General features: G+C 44.5%; 2 protein-coding genes across 2 annotated transcripts in view; one reads left to right on the plus strand and one right to left on the minus strand.

Annotated features, from left to right (window-relative positions):
- LOC114357788 (frizzled-9) overlaps positions 1 to 550 on the plus strand; it is a 25801-nt gene extending 25251 nt beyond the window's left edge. The window contains 1 exon segment of the mRNA XM_028311575.1: positions 1 to 550. This exon segment is cut by the window's left edge and continues 7 nt beyond it. Within this exon segment, the coding sequence (XP_028167376.1) occupies positions 1 to 406 (406 nt within the window). The 3' untranslated portion in view covers positions 407 to 550.
- Positions 551 to 1999: 1449 nt separating this feature from the next.
- Positions 2000 to 19198, minus strand: part of garz (Sec7 domain-containing protein garz) — a 31498-nt gene continuing 14299 nt past the window's right edge. The window contains exons 15-30 of the mRNA XM_028311573.1: positions 18809 to 18957; positions 18162 to 18288; positions 17246 to 17370; positions 16594 to 16721; positions 15892 to 16114; positions 14380 to 14524; positions 13951 to 14054; positions 12784 to 13000; positions 10873 to 10982; positions 10105 to 10186; positions 9941 to 10026; positions 8369 to 8557; positions 6392 to 6562; positions 5748 to 5847; positions 5020 to 5351; positions 2000 to 4211 (exon numbers count right to left, since the gene is read on the minus strand). Of these exons, the coding sequence (XP_028167374.1) occupies positions 3684 to 4211; positions 5020 to 5351; positions 5748 to 5847; positions 6392 to 6562; positions 8369 to 8557; positions 9941 to 10026; positions 10105 to 10186; positions 10873 to 10982; positions 12784 to 13000; positions 13951 to 14054; positions 14380 to 14524; positions 15892 to 16114; positions 16594 to 16721; positions 17246 to 17370; positions 18162 to 18288; positions 18809 to 18957 (2816 nt within the window). The 3' untranslated portion in view covers positions 2000 to 3683. The remainder of the gene's footprint in view (positions 4212 to 5019; positions 5352 to 5747; positions 5848 to 6391; positions 6563 to 8368; positions 8558 to 9940; positions 10027 to 10104; positions 10187 to 10872; positions 10983 to 12783; positions 13001 to 13950; positions 14055 to 14379; positions 14525 to 15891; positions 16115 to 16593; positions 16722 to 17245; positions 17371 to 18161; positions 18289 to 18808; positions 18958 to 19198) is intronic.

The following is a 19198-nucleotide window of genomic DNA, read 5'->3' on the forward strand; positions in this document are numbered from 1 at the left end:
GGGCATCGTGCGCGTGCGGCGCGCGCTGGGCGGCCGGGGCGCGCGCCGCGTGGGCCGGCTGGCGGCGCGCGCGGCCGCCGCGGGCGCGCTGTACCTGACGCTGGCGGGCGGCGCGACGGTCGCTCGCGTTTATGAGGCGCGGCTGCGAGCGGCGCACTCGGGAATCACGCTGCCGGCGGAGCTGGAAGCCGGCACCGTGGAGAGCGGGCCGGTGACGAGCGCGTGGTCGGTGTGCCTGTGCCTGTGGTGCGGCGCGGCGGCGGGCGCGTGGGCGTGGTCGCGCAAGTCGGGTCGCGTGTGGGCGCGCGCGCTGTGCCCGCCGCGCAAGGCGCCGTGCTGCGCGCCGCCGCTGCTGCGCGCGCCGCACCCGCCCTACAAGAGACCCTTGCACGTGTCGCGGGTGTGATCCGCGCCGTGTTGTGTTGTGTCGTGTCGTCTCAGACTGTATTTAAATTAAGCACCGTGTCCCTTGCCTTCTGTGAAGGCGCTCTCGTGTAAATACTGTGTAAATAATGTAAATTTCTAATATACTGTTGATTTTTCTATAAAACATTGGTTTCATTCCCTCGTCCGAATAAAACAGGGGTTTTGTTAAACACGTTTTTATTATTAAACCGTTAAACGTACAATAAGACTGATTGTTTAGTAATATATCTCTCTATACAAAAAGAAACGTCCTAGTATAATTACATAATGTACATCTTTTGCAGTCCAAAAATATAGTGACCCTGAAAATTTCGCTAACCAAGTAAAATATTAAATATGAAACTTAACGATACAGTGGACTAACTTATAGTACGACTAAATGAATAAATATAATTGAAAGTAAAGAATGGCGTGGAATGTATATTAGCAAAGTATCAAACAGTTAAGTTATCATAACATGGATAGGCCGAATTTCATTATTGCCCTTCAAATCCACAACATATAAGAATGGTACTTTAATTTCATAATAAAAGTGTAATGCAATAAACAAGGCATCTAAAAATTTTACTAAAAAAGTCTTATTCAAAGGTGAAAATATACAATGGTAGTGGTGCTATTTTTAAACAAATGTATAGTCTGATATGCTGTTGTGTGTGTGTGTGTGTGATAAAACATCATCACATCCCATGCCATTTTATAATTGGAATAGAAATCATATTATGTGATTTACATAGGTCCATAACTGGCTCGATTTTGAGATTATCCACTTAAATCTTTCTTTTTATCTTTCAACATAAATACATAACGAAACGAATAGATAAAAATAAGTTCTCTCAAAGTGCTAATATGACTAAAACGACTCAATATTTTAGTAACTAAACCCAAACCTGCAACGTGCCAAAAATGTTGTGAGTAAATAGTTGCCAAAATAATAATGTTTAACACCTCAAAATCGAGTCAGAATTAATTTCATAAGACAACACCCAACCGCCTATACTATAGTTTAAATGGTCCAAGAGCACATGCTATATCGTACGTACTTGCATGACAAAGCAATACAAGTTCAATAGGCTAGTTGCCTAAAAAAATTTTTTTAGTCCGTAATGTTTAATATCAAAAAATATTGGACACATATATTTTTATTTGTCAATCTAACAAATAATTACATAGTTATGGTGCGTTGAAGTTGCGCACGACGTCACAACGTGCGGCATTTTTAAGCAAGCGTTGACGTCACGGGCCTCTTCTTATGAACTTTGGGGCGCTTTATCTCTTTAAATTTTCATTAGTTTGAAAAAGTGAAAAATACGTGTAGAGTATTTTTTGATAAGTTAACTGACGGACTAATTAAAACTCTTGCTTTTTGACCCAGGCAACATCCCCATTATAATATTCATACATACAAAACTACATACAACAAATAACTACTATTTATAACCCGTACGAGTTAGCTGCGTACCTCGCTGGAATGCGACTCCCCCCGTCCATAATAGAGCGTCGATGTGACGTCACGGCCGCCGGGTGTGCATTTAACTCAACCGTGTTGTAAGTTTTGACACCCTCTTTATATTGCATTAAAAGGCTGGTAAAGGTGTGTTCACATAGTCTCACACCGTGTGCTCTATGTAATCACTATAGAAACTCAGAGTGCCAGAGATACGTATGTGAATATACCTTTAATGAGAAAACTAGAATTGTGTAATAAACTACATAACAATATTTGATAACAATTCAAGCAGTGCTTACTTACTCAGTGGGTCGATAGCTTCTCTCTTCGAATGCTCAACATAAATATCCATTGAGTAATATGAAAACATAGACTGTTTTAATTTGTCTCTGGTCATCCTTCCAAACATAGACAAATATTAACCTGCTAGTGAATATTACTCAAAGTATGCAGGGAATAGTTTACTGGTTAAGAAACTGAAAGAAATGCCATAATAATATGGGGCATTCTCCTTCTCGCTTATTGGACAAAAAAAGTGAAGTAAGTATTAAAAGAGTTACACTATAAAGATGAACGCACATCTATCCGTACCGAAAGAACTTTGAAACCTAAGAATTTGCTAAGGCTTTCATAAAATCAAATCGTCATTATCTTTGTCTCAACTTCAGGAGCTGATAATGACAATAAATGTTTCTTTCTTTCTTTCTTACTTTCTATAATGATGATTCCATTTTACCAAATGGAGGAACTTTTTCCTTTAAATAAAAGGGTTTTACTATCACACCATTAACAGAGATTGTACTACAACAGTTTGTGTTAAAAGTGAACGTTTGCCATTGATATTAAAACTGCTATTATCAGTTACTTAAATTCATATTTTTATACACTTCTGCATGTTAAAAGTTCAATACGGATGACGATTGATGGGATATATGTGCGTTCTTTATAAAGCAACATAGTTATCTTCGCCTAAGTGCATCACAATCGTCAACTAGTACTCATAGGAAACGTTACTTATACAAAAACAACCGTATCCCAATTTATAAATACTAATATGAATTCAACTTTGAACATTATAATGATTTAGTGAAGGAACAAGCACCTTATCTATGGTACCTAAGTAAAGGGTATCGAGGTGCAGTGATACATAAAGAAAGGCCCTCTCTTTGCCCAATATTTTTTTAGCAAATGAAAGACCAAAGTTTACATGGACATATCAAGTTAAATAAGGTGTCCTTATGTGTTTAAAAAAGGTGCGATTTTGCAACGATTATGTGGGTAGAGATGTGCTGATCACCATAAATCTATTCTGTAGAAAGACGATAACCATCTACCATCAATAAAAAAGACTATGGATTGTCTTATGATAATGTAGTCCCATGAATACATGATTATTACAAGAAACTTAATATGTATTTTCATAATTCTAATATTAGATACTCTGGGCCAGATTTAAAGGAACAATTGCGAGTAGTTTCGGTTATAGCACTGCTATTTTTGATTCTGATATATTTTTATTTGTGGCACTTTATTATTTCCTATCCTGATTCATGAATATGTAAGTCCAGTTTTTAAATGTGGCCTTATGAAGCTTATGTATCAGGTATAAAGTAAATACACTTTTAAAACGAAAGTCATGAACGAAATCATCAGTGATTCTGTAAAATGTAGTTCATATAAAGATTAAAGACGAAAGATTAAATAGAAAGAGATAAAAACTGGACTTCATTAATTTGACAATTTGTTATTCTAATTTAATTGAATATGCTACAGTTTATAGCCACGTGCCTATATCACACTCGGGCGGTAGCTATCCTTCCTGAGTCGACATCAAGGTGTCAAACACCTCCGACCCCCGCTCATTTACCGAACTAAAGTAGCTAGAGAAATTGAAAATACCTGAGTCAGGCCTAAGGTTGTCCGTCGATCCAAACTGAGTCTTATTTCTAGTGTGCATAGGGGTGGTGTTCGTGCTCAACGCCTTCTGCTTGTCCAGGATTGATAGTAAAGGATTTCTGATATCCGAATCGGGTACAGTCTGGTCAATCGTTTGGCTCTCGGGGTCGTACAAAGTCGCTTCTTTCGCGGACAAATCTTTCGCTTCGTTGTACGGGTTGGTCAAGTACTCTGCGTATAGCTCGCTCTGATTTATATCTTTGTCTGGGACTATATTTTCTATGTAGGTGGGCTGTAGTAAAGTGGGCGGTGTGACGGCGGCGTTGGGTTCAATTTTGATTGGCTCGGGCGAGATCTGGGTTTGAAGGGGCTCGGGCGCAGTCTGCGGGTAGAGGATCGGCATCTGCGATTGGATCGATATCCCAATCGGTGTCGATATCATCTGGAAAAAATAGACACCGATCAGTACATTTAGTAAAACAAACTAAATATCTTTATAACCTTATTATCATGTTTCTAAGTGTGCGTCACTGCACAAGGACATGACTAAGCATACATGGTGTAAAAGATAGGTTGGCAATTTAAAACACTGAGTTTTATAATTGAAAGTAAAGTTATTGTTATTAAAAGTAATGTATGCCACTCGTACAGAATTACACTAAAGTCAAAGTCAAAATTCCTTTATTTGCATGGACTATTAAAAATAGTGCTTACAAAATATAGTCAAATATTAAAATAAAAAAATTAAAATAAAAGACTATACAGGGTGTTAGGTAAATGGGTATATGAGCCGACACTAGCCCATGTTAACATGGGCATATAAATGGTATGGTGAAGTCAGAAATTTGATATCATCATTTAATTTTCATACAAAATAAATTTTATAAAATCCGATTTGTATGAAAATATAAATAATTCAAATGAAGATATCAATTTTCTGACTTCATCNGGTGAAGTCAGAAATTTGATATCATCATTTAATTTTCATACAAAATAAATTTTATAAAATCCGATTTGTATGAAAATATAAATAATTCAAATGAAGATATCAATTTTCTGACTTCATCATACCATTTATATGCCCATGTTAACATGGGCTAGTGTCGGCTCATATACCCATTTACCTAAGACCCTGTATAAAAACTTTTAACTTTTGTTCTTATGGAGTCTTCACATGTGGACTAGGACAAAATATGTATACCAACCTATCCTCTACACCCTGTATCTTTCCCAAAACCCAGTCAGCCTACCTCATTCAACGGCTGCAACAGTACTGATGACGTCAGCCCGGCCTGGTCGTACAGTTGATTCCGTATCGGCACCATTCCACTAACTGGGGTCGGAGCGACCAACGTTGGCGCCAACTTTGGCGGCGACTGGCCAAGGTTCACGGGTGATGTTGGCGCCAATGTTGGCACAAACACTGGCGATGTGTGCTGAGGGGATGTTTGGTTATGCGGGGGGAGTAAGGGGTGGGGAGGTATTAAGGTGGAAGGCGTACTGGTTGGAACTGGGACGAGGGTCGGCATCGATGGCAGTGGCTGTTGTGGCGCTGGTACATTGGCTGTGGTGTTGTCTTTCACTGCAAATAAAGCAAACTATAGAATGGCGCAATCGGATCCGGCAGCGGACAATCAAATCCGTGAGTCAATCCCTTAGGCTGAGTTGCACCACCTAACTTTGACCGTAATTATAACGTATTTATAGTCAAACTAGCGGCCGCCCGCGACTTCGTACGCGTGGATCCTGTTTTACCCCCTTTTCCCGAATTTTCTTTGCTATAAACCTCACGGAGCCCGAGACCTTTCCAACGAATGCAAAACCGTGGAAATCGGTTCGTGCGTTCTGGAGTTATAGCGTCAGGGAGGAAAACCCGACTTATTTTTATATAGTAGATTTAAAGTAACATGGTGCGTCTCAGCCTTAGAAGCCTTCTGGTAATAATAATACGACTTGGTTTATAGTGTTGTGTACAAACCTTGAGGGAATAGTTCTTCTTTGAGATTAGGAAGGAACTCTCCAATCTTCTCCCAGGTGATATACCATAGTTCATTGTAATTGTCTCCATTACTGAAAATCTGAAACAACATGGTTTTGTCAAGTAAAGATTTCGATCAGAGCTCTTGTAAATATCTCTTAGACCTCATGAAGGGGAATGAGGGCTATCGTTTTTATATTAACAGTTGGCACCCCTGGCGATTGACAGGACCTTACTCTACAGTGGCGCTAACTGGTGAGCGCTAAAACGATAGCCCTCATTGACTGGATGGTAAGGATCAAGTATAGCTGGTTCTGATACAGATCCTAGAGTCACCAGGGGGCGTAGTGTGAGTTTGCGTCAAACGCATTTTGATTTTGAAGCTGGAAACATTGAATTTTCGGATAGATCCAGTTTATTCTGTAACCTATTATTGGTACCGTTTGAAAGAGCTTATGAAGCACTTTCAGAATCAGTAATCAGTTTTTCGATATCTTGTATATTTTAGAAATAATCGAGTGAGATCACTTAACGTTTCCACCCTGTATATTTTTAACGCGCTCGCTAGTGACCACGTTTGATGTACTCACACTAAGCCCTCAGCCTGCACTACTCGCGGCTTCAGCTATCGGGAGCGCACTCACCCGCACAGAGTCCATGACGAGGATCATATTCTTGAGCGACTCCAGCGCGGCCTCGGTCAGCGCGTCGTCCGCGCCCGCCGCCACTAACGACGCTTGGACGTCGATGACGCGCAGCCAGAGAGCCGTGAAGCTGGCTCGCGGGGACAACGCTGATAGGTGTTGGAGGAACACCTGCAAATTAATAAATAATAGTTAGTGCCAAAGACATATTATACAGGATGTTGATTTCAAATTTCAATCCTCGCCATATTTATTTAGGTGATCTATTATGACTTCTATAAACGTACTATCCACAAAATTACAAACAAAAGTGGAATTTTTAGCGAATATTTTCCGTGCGGCATCAACTGTACTGTGGCTCGCAATACTGCAATACGTTTACACTGAGGCACCATCGAGCTACGCGGATCACTTGCTTTTCATGTCGGATAGCCTACTGAAGGAGGCTTCCTTTAAAATACCTATTTACACTACCTACTTTACGTGGCTACGTAAAGTAGGTAGTGTAAATAGGTATTTTTCTTTGACTAACTAAAGTTAAAGTTCGTTTTAATTTATTTTTTTCGAATTTAATTTCGTGATCAGTATAAGCTACATAATCAACTCCCTAAATATGGCGAGGATTGAAATCAACACCCTGTAGATACCGACGCACACGAATACGAGGATTATTTCACCGAGGCAATTCTTTATGCATACACAACGAGGGCTGCAACAGGTTATGTGGAACTCCTTGGTAATCGGGAATCAGCCTCGTGAAGGAAGGGCGTCGCCCTCAAGCAAAGTTACGTTCCTCACAATGCATATCACCCACATAAATTGCACATATTAGTGTTTGCCCTAGTCGCCTAGTTTGCGTGTCTCGACAGCATCTCTAGCAGAGAGAAGAGGACAGACCAGGGACTAGCAGCGCCCACTAGCAAAAGTAACAATCCTCATACTTCAAATCATCGGCCCACAGTATTAGCATTGGCTGCGATGTGACCTCACCTAAGCCACCTCTCTAGCAGAAGGAAGAGGACTCTTTGGAAGTACGCTTCCCGCGCCCCCCATATCCAGCAACAGACCTGGCACTATGAGCGTCCACAAGCAAAAGTTGTCTGACACTGCATATCTCCCACATACCTTGCACATAATAGTGTTAGCTCTAGCCGCAATATGAGCCCGCCGTGGCAACCTCTCCAACAATGGGAAGAGGACTCGTTGGAAGCACGCCTCCCACCGCGCGCGGCCGCGTCATTGACAAACTAGGGAACCAGTGGTCTCTGGCCAAAGTAACACTCTCTACACTACACATTACTGATTTCACTTACCTTGCACATAATAGTGTTCGCCCTAGCCGCAATATGAGCCCGCCGTGGCAGCTTCTCCAACAATGGGAAGAGGACTCTCTGGAAGCACGCCTCCCACGCGCCGCCCGCGCCATTAACAACCAAGGACTAGCAGAGCCCTCTAGCAATGTACCTAACATTCGCCAAACTGTGCCCACATACCTTGCACATAATAGTGTCCCTAGCCGCAATATGAGCCCGCCGTGGTAACCTCACCAACAATGGGTAGACGACCCTTTCCCCATTTTGAGTCCACGTACCTTGCACATAATAGTGTTCGCCCTAGCCGCAATATGAGCCCGCCGTGGCAGCCTCTCTAACAAAAGGAAGAGGACTCTTTGGAATCACGCCTCCCACCGCGCGCGGCCGCGCCCGCGTCATTGACAGACCAGGGACTAGCAACGCCTTCTTTACAAAGCAAAGTTACATTGCTCGCATTGAGTCCACGTACCTTGCACATAATAGTATTTGCCCTAGCCGCAATATGCGCCCGCCGTGGTATCCTCTCCAATAGTGGGAAGAGGACTCGTTAGAAGCACGCCTCCCAAGCGCCGCCCGCGTCTCTTACACCCGTCCATAGACTAAAGACTAGAAGCGCCCTCTAACCATGTATACTACTCCTTACATCTGTCTATCACCCACGTACCTTGCACATAATAGTATTCGCCCTGGCTGCAATATGAGCCCGCCGTGGCAGCCTCTCTAACAGAGGAAAGAGGACCCTTTGGAAGCACGCCTCCCACGCGCCACCCGCACCGCCCGCGCCGCCTGCCCCTGGCGATAGGCCTGGGACTAACAGCGCTCTTTGGAGGTAGGCTATTGCACTGTTGGACACCTGAACACGACACAAAACGTGTGTTAATTTACAAAGAGGCATAGACAATAGTTATACGGCCGAATACTGAAACGCCATTTAAATATTTGACGGCTTCTCAAATAGTTAAGCAGCTCCTAAACTTACATTTCGCATACTCAAAACAATATCTGAGCAGTTCTCAATTTTTAAGCACCTCTCAAATTAAGTTGCACTCAAACGCCACTTAAATGAATTTTCGCATACTGAAACGCCATTCAACGCTAAGCATTACTCAAACAACTGTCAAATCGTCTTAAGCAGCTGTTAAATTTGAGAGTGCTTGCGCGGTATCTTGCATCGTATAGTGCACGAAATGTGCACGAAGTAACAACCAAAATAGCTGCTATGAAATCGCTTTACATAAACATGCCTATTTCTGAGGATTAAGGGGACATCGCATAGCAGCATTTCCAAGAGTTGTTGATTTGTCAATTTGATGCTCTGTCAGTCAACAATAATAAATGTCAATTGTGGTTACGTTTCGGTCCACGATCGCCACTTAATAGATTTCAACAATAAAAAGTATCACATTTAAAATTATTTTTTTAATTAAATAAAAATGCAAGCATAAATTTTTTTATATGATAAAACGAGATTTATATATAATAGAAACTAAAAATAAACTGTTCTATATTAAGTTGATCGAGTATATTTCCATAAAAGACAATACATAACCAAACGATGCTGCGTGTAATGGATAAAAGACGTAAAGTTATCATTTGTGTAAATGAAAACATACTTTTTTTGGTAAATGTTGCCATTATGTAAACATTTGACAGCTGCTTAGCTGATCACGGCTTCAAATCCGTTGAGCGTTTGAGAATACCATTTAAAATTGAAGGATACTTAAATTTAGGAGCCCGTCAGCTGAGTGACAGATTTGAGTAGTGTTTAAGTATTCGGCCGATAGACCAGGAGGAGTGGCCAACCGATCGATCGCGACTATTAGTCCAGTCGATCATGGCAAGGCAAAAAATACTACATGATTGTATACTAAACTATGCTATTTCATTTAAGATTTCAAGATGTAAGTGGTAGATCACCCAGGGTTTCTAGATCTTATGTCTAATCAAGTTGGCCACCCCTGTTATACAGGGTGTTAGGTAAATGGGTATATGAGCCGACTAGCCCATGTTAACATGATCATATAAATGGTATGGTGAAGTCAGAAATTTGATATTTTTAAAAAATCTTTCACCATTCGAAAGCTACATTATCCATGAGTAACATAGGCTAAATTTTATTTTGGAAAAAAATAGGGTTCCGTAAAATATGTAGATAATGTAGTCAACGCGCGCGAAGTCGCGGGCGGAAAGCTAGTTCACAATAAATAAAGTGATGAAATACGAAACTACTTCATACCTGTTTCCGTCTGTCAGTGCAGAATTCAGCAATACCTTGTAGAAGTGGCATCCAAGCCACTTCCCATAAGTCGTATTCTTCGGCATCTAAAACATTAATTATTTACAATTATAAATAAATAAAAAACAATTAAAGAAATTAAAAATTAAAAAAATATATTTTACTTTGTCCTTGATCGGCCTCGTCCCTCCACCACTTAAATATTTGCGCAGTCCTGCTGTGTAGAGTATGCATGAGGTCCAGTAACTACAACAAAAAAATATAACACGATAAATAAAGTGTCTTTGTTTAATAAATTTCGGAATTATTAAAGTAAATGATATAGCAAGAGTAGAATAGAACCCGATGATTAGAATAGCATGGATGACATTGGTCCACACACTTATTTCTGCATGATCGAATCAATGTTATTCTATAGGAGAACCAAAGTAATCAACATAGCCCGCAGTGCTGAAAATTCCCTTGTGGCACCGCCGCGGCGGTCTGATAAAAGTCGCGGGAAGCCTAAAGTACGGCCAACGAGAAGCGATACAAAAGGTCGATTCGACTTTCGAATTGACAATCTATTCTGTCTCTTCACATCTTGTGTATTTGTCGTAATGTCTCGTTCTCCCGCCAAAATATGTCAAAGTCAAACCCTTAGGCTGGGTTGCACCATCTTACTTTAACTTTGACAAACGTCAAAAATCTGTCAAATTCCATACAAAAAGCACCGGTTATCGTCATAGTTACCGTTAAAGATAGGTGGTGCAACCTACCCCTACTATACCAAATGACAATGAAATTGGGTTTGTTTACATTTGGTATCGCTTCTCGTTGGCCGTACTTTAGATGCGGGCCGGTCGTTGTGGAAAGACTTGATGACAGTCAGTGTGCGTCATCGCGGTTCTAAAACCAGCCTTGATCTATTTCAATTATTGTTATTTGTGTACCTGTATGCTGATGAGGTGGTACTGGTCGAGCGTGTCGATCTCCTCGTCGCTGGAGTCGTCGCGCCGCCGCGAGCTGGCCCGCTGCTTGCGCCCGTCGCGGCTCTTCTTGGCTGGGGGAACAATATTGTTTATATTTGATGTTATTGACACAAAGCTGTTGTGGGATTTGGCTCTTCTTGGCTGGGGGAAACACTAGTGTTAAATGTTTGATGATATTGACAGCCGCGTGGGTCTTAAATGTCTGTGACGAAATGTCAAATTATTTTCTGTGTCTAGACATGTATAAGATTGACTGGTAGAAAATGCAACGTGATTTAGGAAATTACGGTTTTTTGCTAACATAATGCAAATTAAATCGATTCATCTTGTCTTGTACTCTTTACCCCAGAACCAAGATGGTTCGCATACCTCTGTTTGAGGAACCCTGTTTTGATTTTGGCTCCGAATCTAGTCTCTTGTGGCTATGATCCCTGAATCGATCACTACCAGATAACGTAGCCTTAGCGACAAAAGACAGACTAGTGCCGGGATTCCCCTGGGTCACTCACCATCGTGCAGGATAGCCCTAATAAGGTTCGATGTCCCCGAAGGGAGATCTACCTGTAGGTGAAGGAAGTTAGTGGGATCTAGCCAATGCCGGGGGTTCCCCTGAATCACTCAAGCATCGTGCTTCGGTGCGGTGCCCGCGGAGCGCGATCTGACTGTGTCCTCCCACCAGCCATGTGGAGGGTTCCCTGGATCACTCACCGTCGTGCAGCGTCGCCCTGGCGAAGACCCTGACAGCGCGCACGGCGGCGCGGCAGTTGTAGGGCGTGACGTGCGCCACGTCGCGCACCACCAGCGCCAGCGCCTCGCAGCAGCGACTGTCCTCCCACCAGCCATGTCGAGGGTTCCCTGGATCACTCACCGTCGTGCAGCGTCGCCCTGGCGAAGATCCTGACAGCGCGCACGGCGGCGCGGCAGTTGTAGGGCGTGACGTGCGCCACGTCGCGCACCACCAGCGCCAGCGCCTCGCAGCAGCGACTGTCCTCCCACCAGCCATGTCGAGGGTTCCCTGGATCACTCACCGTCGTGCAGCGTCGCCCTGGCGAAGATCCTGACAGCGCGCACGGCGGCGCGGCAGTTGTAGGGCGTGACGTGCGCCACGTCGCGCACCACCAGCGCCAGCGCCTCGCAGCAGCGACTGTCCTCCCACCAGCCATGTCGAGGGTTCCCTGGATCACTCACCGTCGTGCAGCGTCGCCCTGGCGAAGATCCTGACAGCGCGCACGGCGGCGCGGCAGTTGTAGGGCGTGACGTGCGCCACGTCGCGCACCACCAGCGCCAGCGCCTCGCAGCAGCGACTGTCCTCCCACCAGCCATGTCGAGGGTTCCCTGGATCACTCACCGTCGTGCAGCGTCGCCCTGGCGAAGATCCTGACAGCGCGCACGGCGGCGCGGCAGTTGTAGGGCGTGACGTGCGCCACGTCGCGCACCACCAGCGCCAGCGCCTCGCAGCAGCGACTGTCCTCCCACCAGCCATGTCGAGGGTTCCCTGGATCACTCACCGTCGTGCAGCGTCGCCCTGGCGAAGATCCTGACAGCGCCAGCGCCTCGCAGCAGCGACTGTCCTCCCGCCAGCCACGTCGAGGGTTCCCTGGATCACTCACCGTCGTGCAGCGTCGCCCTGGCGAAGATCCTGACAGCGCGCACGGCGGCGCGGCAGTTGTAGGGCGTGACGTGCGCCACGTCGCGCACCACCAGCGCCAGCGCCTCGCAACAGCGACTGTCCTCCCACCGGCCATGTCGAGGGTTCCCTGGATCACTCACCGTCGTGCAGCGTCGCCCTGGCGAAGATCCTGACAGCGCCAGCGCCTCGCAGCAGCGACTGTCCTCCCGCCAGCCACGTCGAGGGTTCCCTGGATCACTCACCGTCGTGCAGCGTCGCCCTGGCGAAGATCCTGACAGCGCGCACGGCGGCGCGGCAGTTGTAGGGCGTGACGTGCGCCACGTCGCGCACCACCAACGCCAGCGCCTCGCAACAGCGCGCGAGGGCCGCTGTTCGATGCCCGCGGAGGGTAATCTGCTCGTCCTCCCACCAACCAGTGCCGGGGGAACCTTCCACCATGGGAGCGGCTTCGTTCTTCACCTGGGAGGGGTTCTTTATAAAAGATGGCAGCATTGGCAGCAATGTGCATCAACAACCACGGAAGAGATGCAATGACGGCTATCGTTTTAGCGCTCACCAGTTAGCGCCACTGTAGAGTAAGGTCCTGTCACTTGCTAGTAGCGAAGACAGTGGCGCCAACTTGTGAGCGCTAAAGTGGTAGGAGGACTATCGCATTTGCACTCATCAAGATGGCGCCACTGTAGAGTAAGGTCCTGTCAATCGCCAGGGGTGCCAACTGTTAAGTATAAAAACGATAGCCCTCACGCGCCTCACCACTTTTTGGTCCTAGGGAAGCGCGGGGTGCGGGGAGTTTAATCCGAGCAACCCGAGCGTCATTATTGTAGTGTGCGTGTGCGCTCATGGATACTGTCATGTCTATGGATGACGTCTCCATAGAAACACATTGTTTTATAATAAAATAACATGATGGATTAGCGAAATGCTGTTTATTTATAATGAGGGCTATCGTTTTTACACTTAACAGTTGGCACCCCCTGGCGATTGACAGGACCTTACTCTACAGTGGCGCCATCTTGATAAGTGCAAATGCGATAGTCCTCCTACCACTTTAGCGCTCACCAGTTGGTGCCACTGTCTTCACTACTAGCAAGTGGCAGGACCTTACTCTACAGTGGCGCTAACTGGTGAGCGCTAAAACGATAGCCCTCATTGGCAACGTTGGACATGGAAATAAATAAAACAAAACGAACTATAAAGCAGCCCTGAAGGGCAGCCTTACACGAACACAGAATATTGTAAGTACAGTGACTGAAATCTCCGACGAAGGGATTACATTCCATCGACCAAAAAGTGGTGGGGCGCGTCTTCGTGGATGAAACGATCTATATCTTTAATTAAGAAAAACATTTTAAAAACTATTACAATGAGGACAAGAATGCTTTAACGAATCATATCCGCAGTATACTTACCAGAATCCACCCTTGCTGCGGCGACTGCGAGAGTTCGCTCTCCGACGAGGCACTAGTGGGTCGTCGCTCACTCTCATCTTCCGAGCCTTCTGATCGGCTCGACGCTGAAACATCGTTAGTCAATAAAATTCTATGAAACTACAAGTACATACAGGAAAAATGTGGAATTGGGCTTTTTCTAAATGAAAAGGTCACATTCCGACGCGTTACGGAATTAAATCGAATGTATGGCGTCACAAAGTAATTTACTCATCGAAGCACAGCTGATACAAGTGTTTTAATTTAAATTGTAACGTCACAACTACAGCGACAGATTCTGGCCAAACAAGTTAGCGAGATATGATGTTCCCGTGTTTCTTCCTTAGTCATCTTACGACATCTACGGGAAGATTTAGGAACTTTGAGATAAAGATGGTACTTAGAACTTACTGGTGTTTTGAGCATCGGCCGGCACTCCAACGGGCCAGGCGCCGGCACCGGCGGCGCATAGCAACGCGAACAGTATGCGCCATTCATCCGCGCTGTGTACGTTTTGAGCTGATGTCTTCACTATGTCGTATAGACCGCAGGAGATCTGTGGGAGAAGGAGTAACGTTTATTTATGGACTCAGTCGGTAATATCAGTAGAAAAGATTACAAGAGTATTGTCTGCCGTAATGCATGACACGCAGTGCTTATATGGTGCATGTAATGCATGAGGTGTACTTTGCGGTGGTAAATAGTAACGTCTTAGCCGCGCGGCGTTAATGAGACATACGGCGCTAAATATGAGCCATACGGCCCTACAGTAGTAGTGTATGAGCTGTGAGGCGCTAATGAGCCACAGGGTGGTAAATATTAGCCATAAGGCGCTACAAAAATAGCGTAAAATATGAGCCATGGTGTGCCGACAGTAACTTATGAGTCTCGCGTCGGTAATGAATCAAACGCCGTTCCTTTCCTACTGCACATAACACGCGATACGCTACAGCAGTAGCTCTTGAGCCATTCGGCGCTACAATAGTAGCGGTTATAGTACAGCTGAGGGGCAGACTTTATTAAAGCTGTGGGGTGAGGCTACAGTCCAACTGTGGGGCGTGCCGAAGTAAAACGGTGGGGCGAGTCTATAGTAATACCACAGAACAGTAATAAGTACAGAAGGTTTACTTCGCGAAGGTATTTAAAAAAATGTATGCTCAATGTCGTTATGGTGTAATTTAGCTTGTATCAAGAGTCGAGCACCATTTTGTTGACAAACGTCAGTGGTCGGTACTGCGCCTACTGGGTGAAGAATACACGTGCGTGCGTCAGTGCTCGCTCGTGATTGTCCTGTCGAATAGATATCTCAGGAGATGTAGTCGCACGTGTTTTGTTTCCGATGCAAACTCGCGGAGATGAACTGGCCTGGTAATACTAACCGCGGGCGTGTGCTGCTGTAACGGTTTATGCGGCAGTTGCAGCAGTAGCCTCAAATGCTGCAATACAGGCGCGGCGCAATGGTCGCAGCGCATGAGACGCGCGGCGCTACAATAGTACCGTATGAACGTATACTATGGCTTATGGTGCGCCATGTGGCGCTCCTACTGCACATAAGACGTGGAATGCTACAGCAGTAGCTTTTGAGCCATTCAACGCTACAATAGTAGCGGTTGTGATACAACTGAGGGGCGGACTTTAGTACAGCTGTGGGGCGAGCTGCAGTCCAACTGTGGGGCGAGCTACAGTCCAACTGTGGGGGCGCGCTACAGTCCAACTGTGGGGCGAGCTACAGTCCAACTGTGGGGCGAGCTACAGTCCAACTGTGGGGCGAGCTACAGTCCAACTGTGGGGCGAGCTGCAGTCCAACTGTGGGGCGAGCTGCAGTCCAACTGTGGGGCGAGCTGCAGTCCAACTGTGGGGCGAGCTACAGTCCAACTGTGGGTCGAGCCACAGTACAACTTTGAGGCGAGCCACAATATTTACCGCAGGCGTGTGCTGCTGTAACGGCTTATGCGGCAGCTGCAGCAGTAGCCTCAAATGCTGCAATACAGGCGCGGCGCAATGGTCGCAGCGCATCAGACGCGCGGCGCTGCGCAGGAGTGCGGTGAGAGTGCGCGTGAGAGTGTAGCCGCAACGGGAGGCCGACCACGTGACCACGCGGCGGATGTGCGGCCCGGCTTCGTCCCACACTGTGAGGAGGCGGTCTCTGAAAAAATAAGGTAAAAGAAGAAGCTATAGTGAGGAAAGATATTGACATATTATGATTTAACAGAGCATACAAATCTGAAGCATATTTGACTTCATAGCTTGGTAGCTGCAGTATCGCAAGCATGCTATAAAACAATAAAAATAAAGAATTACAGGCTAAAGAAAATTATTGAAATTCTTCAAGCCTGGACGACCCCGCGAACCACCATTCTAAGGGCTTATTGTGAGTTTACATCAAACGTCGTCACTAGTGAGCGCGTCAAAAATATCTATGAAGATTTTAGTTCTTGAAAGTATGCGCTAGGGTCGCTGTACAATCCGTCATACATTTATTAATGTCATTTTTCTGCGCAGTCACTAGTGAACACTTTGATGTAAACTCACACTAAGCCCCCTGCTTGTGACCATAGCTAGGGCAGTAGCAACACAGCCAAAACGACAAACTGTAAGTACTCGTGTACTAAACAAACCATTTACCTGTTTTGTATGAGCGTTTGCTCCAGCAGTTCTAAGTAGAAAATGGTGACGTCTTCCAAGGGTGGATTCATCTGGAGGCTTTCAGCGTCAGGCGGGGTACCCGCCACCACCATCGCTCGGACTAGTTCCTGACAAAGAAGAACATTATGCTAAAACTAAACTAGACTACTACTAATAATAATAATAATTTATTTTATAACACCTTCAAACTTTATTGTATCATTCATAGTAGAACCGCAGCTTTTTCACAGTATAAAGTAAATTAATCACTCACTGGCTGCTGCGATACAGGCCTGCGAGCCTAGTGCAAGAGCCGCTGTTAAACTCAAATTACGTAACAATTTTGGCAATAAAGTTTGTTTATTTATTATTATTATTATTTGGTATGACAACCGATAATAGCCCAACGGCGTCAGTTTCAAACATAGACTCGAACTTCGAACCCCGACGCCACTGGACTTTTGTGGTTTAGATTACTACGAGGGCTTAACGGGACTATTAGTAATTAATTCTAAAAAGAATAAAAAAAGTCCGTGGATTAGATAGGTAAGTTCATATTAAGAAATTGAGATGTCATTCTACAGAATCTATGAGTGAAACATCTGAAAGGAATACGGTGAAAAGAATAAATAAAATAATTTCTACTCCTTACTTGTAAGCTCTCGAGTTGTAAGAATTTGGTTTCAGTGACCAGCAGTCCGGGCAAGTTGCATTTGGCCACGCAGTCTGTTGCTATGTCGATCAGACTCTTTTCGTGAGGCGTTGGGGTTCGAATACCTGAAAAAAAAATAGTATTAAGAATCATTTTATCTTGCCTTTTTTTGCTCGCATCTTTCATAATGACCATGAAGTTTCATAATAATATCTCAATATAATAATAGGTATAGCCTGACCAGGAACATAAAAACCCCTGGCATAGAGGCGCATCAATCGCATTTGATAGTGCAACACTGAGTACAGTCGTACCTGTGTTAAATTAATAGGCTAACTTTATTTATCAGGATTAAGGATTACGGGCTAATTTAATATTTTCATAAATTAATTTTATGAAAATTTGACAACCTTTGTTGGAAACATTATTCAATAAAAATATTGTCCGAACCCTTGGTATTTCTCTTCTACAAATACTTTAACACATTGTGAACCACTTTTCTTTCACGACTATAAAAAGATTTTAGCAATTTCATTCACAAAATCAATTGCGCACATTTAAAATAAAGTTTGTTTACACTTTGACAGCAATAGACTGACATGCAAGGTGACATGTCAATGAGGTTTTTAGTTATTGTTGCCATTAAAAGAAATTAGTACCATTAGATTTCCGCAACATGGCGAGGGTTTTTATGTTCCTGGTCAGGCAATAGATCGTTTCATCCACGAAGACGCGTCCCACCAATTCTTGGTGGAGGAAAGCGCGGGGTGTGGGGAATTTGATCCGAGCAATCCGAGCGTCATTATTGTAGTGTGCATCATGGATAATTTAGCGTGTACCGATAACACTCAATTAGCGGAAGAATGGTGGGGCGCGTCTTCGTGGATGAAACGATCTATAATATTCTCATATTTACCTGATTCTCCCAGTGCGATGTAAGAATAAATGCTGGACAGCAAGCCGGCCTCCGAGCCTCTCGCGGCTTCTCTCAGAAGCGAAACTGTCCCGTTCGGTGCTAGGTAGTCTTCCACTTCCACCATACTCTGCAAAGAAACAAGATTGTTTATCCAAACTAGCCCTTATAATTAAGGCTAGGTTGCACCATATTTTTTAACTTTGACAAACGTCAAAAATCTGTCAAACTCCATACAAAAAGCACATGTTATCGTTATACTTACCGTTAAAGTTAAGTGATGCAACTCAGCCTTAGTCACTAAACGTATTTACATGCCAGCAGAAGCCTTGTTAATATGAAAAAACACCACTGGTAAAGGCTCAACCAAGATCCGGCTCGAAGGACCATGTTCAACTATGATGAACAAAAATGCAATTGCATTACCCATGAATAAAGTGGTTACTGAACACTGATAGCACTGGTAGGCACAATCAACTCAAAAGACTATGTTCAACCACGTTCAAATGCATTACCTATTAAAACACAGTAATGTCGTGGCAACGACTGACTTAAATTCAAAATAGCTTTCTACACGAACAACCAGGTGGCGCTGGTGGTAATAGACAATACTTATTTTGTTACAGATTAAATAACTAAAATAACATTACCTTAGGCAGTAGTCGTCCCACGAACAGTGTAGTGACGATATCCAGTAGGTACTTCCACGCGTCACGCACGCAGTCAGCGTGTCTTGCTGCCACCGCACATGCGCGTCTTAGAGCCAGCTGTGCCTTGCTGGACTGGCCCAGCGTCACACCTGTGGCAAGGAGTTAAGGTTTATTTTTGTTTGTGTCGAGTGTAATTTATTAATTTACTTGAATCAGGAATTTAATCTGGCGCCACTTTCCATAGTCAGGCTAACCTGAACAACTCTAGTAGCAACGGAAACAAAATATTGCTGTTAGTAATATTGAATGAGGGCTATCGTTTTTATACTTAACAGTTGGCACCCCTGGCGATTGACAGGACCTTACTCTACAGTGGCGCCATCTTGATGA

This window comes from Ostrinia furnacalis, unplaced genomic scaffold (genome assembly GCF_004193835.3).
Source record: "Ostrinia furnacalis isolate ACB-3 unplaced genomic scaffold, ASM419383v2 OfSCF3352, whole genome shotgun sequence".
Lineage (NCBI taxonomy): Eukaryota > Metazoa > Arthropoda > Insecta > Lepidoptera > Crambidae > Ostrinia > Ostrinia furnacalis.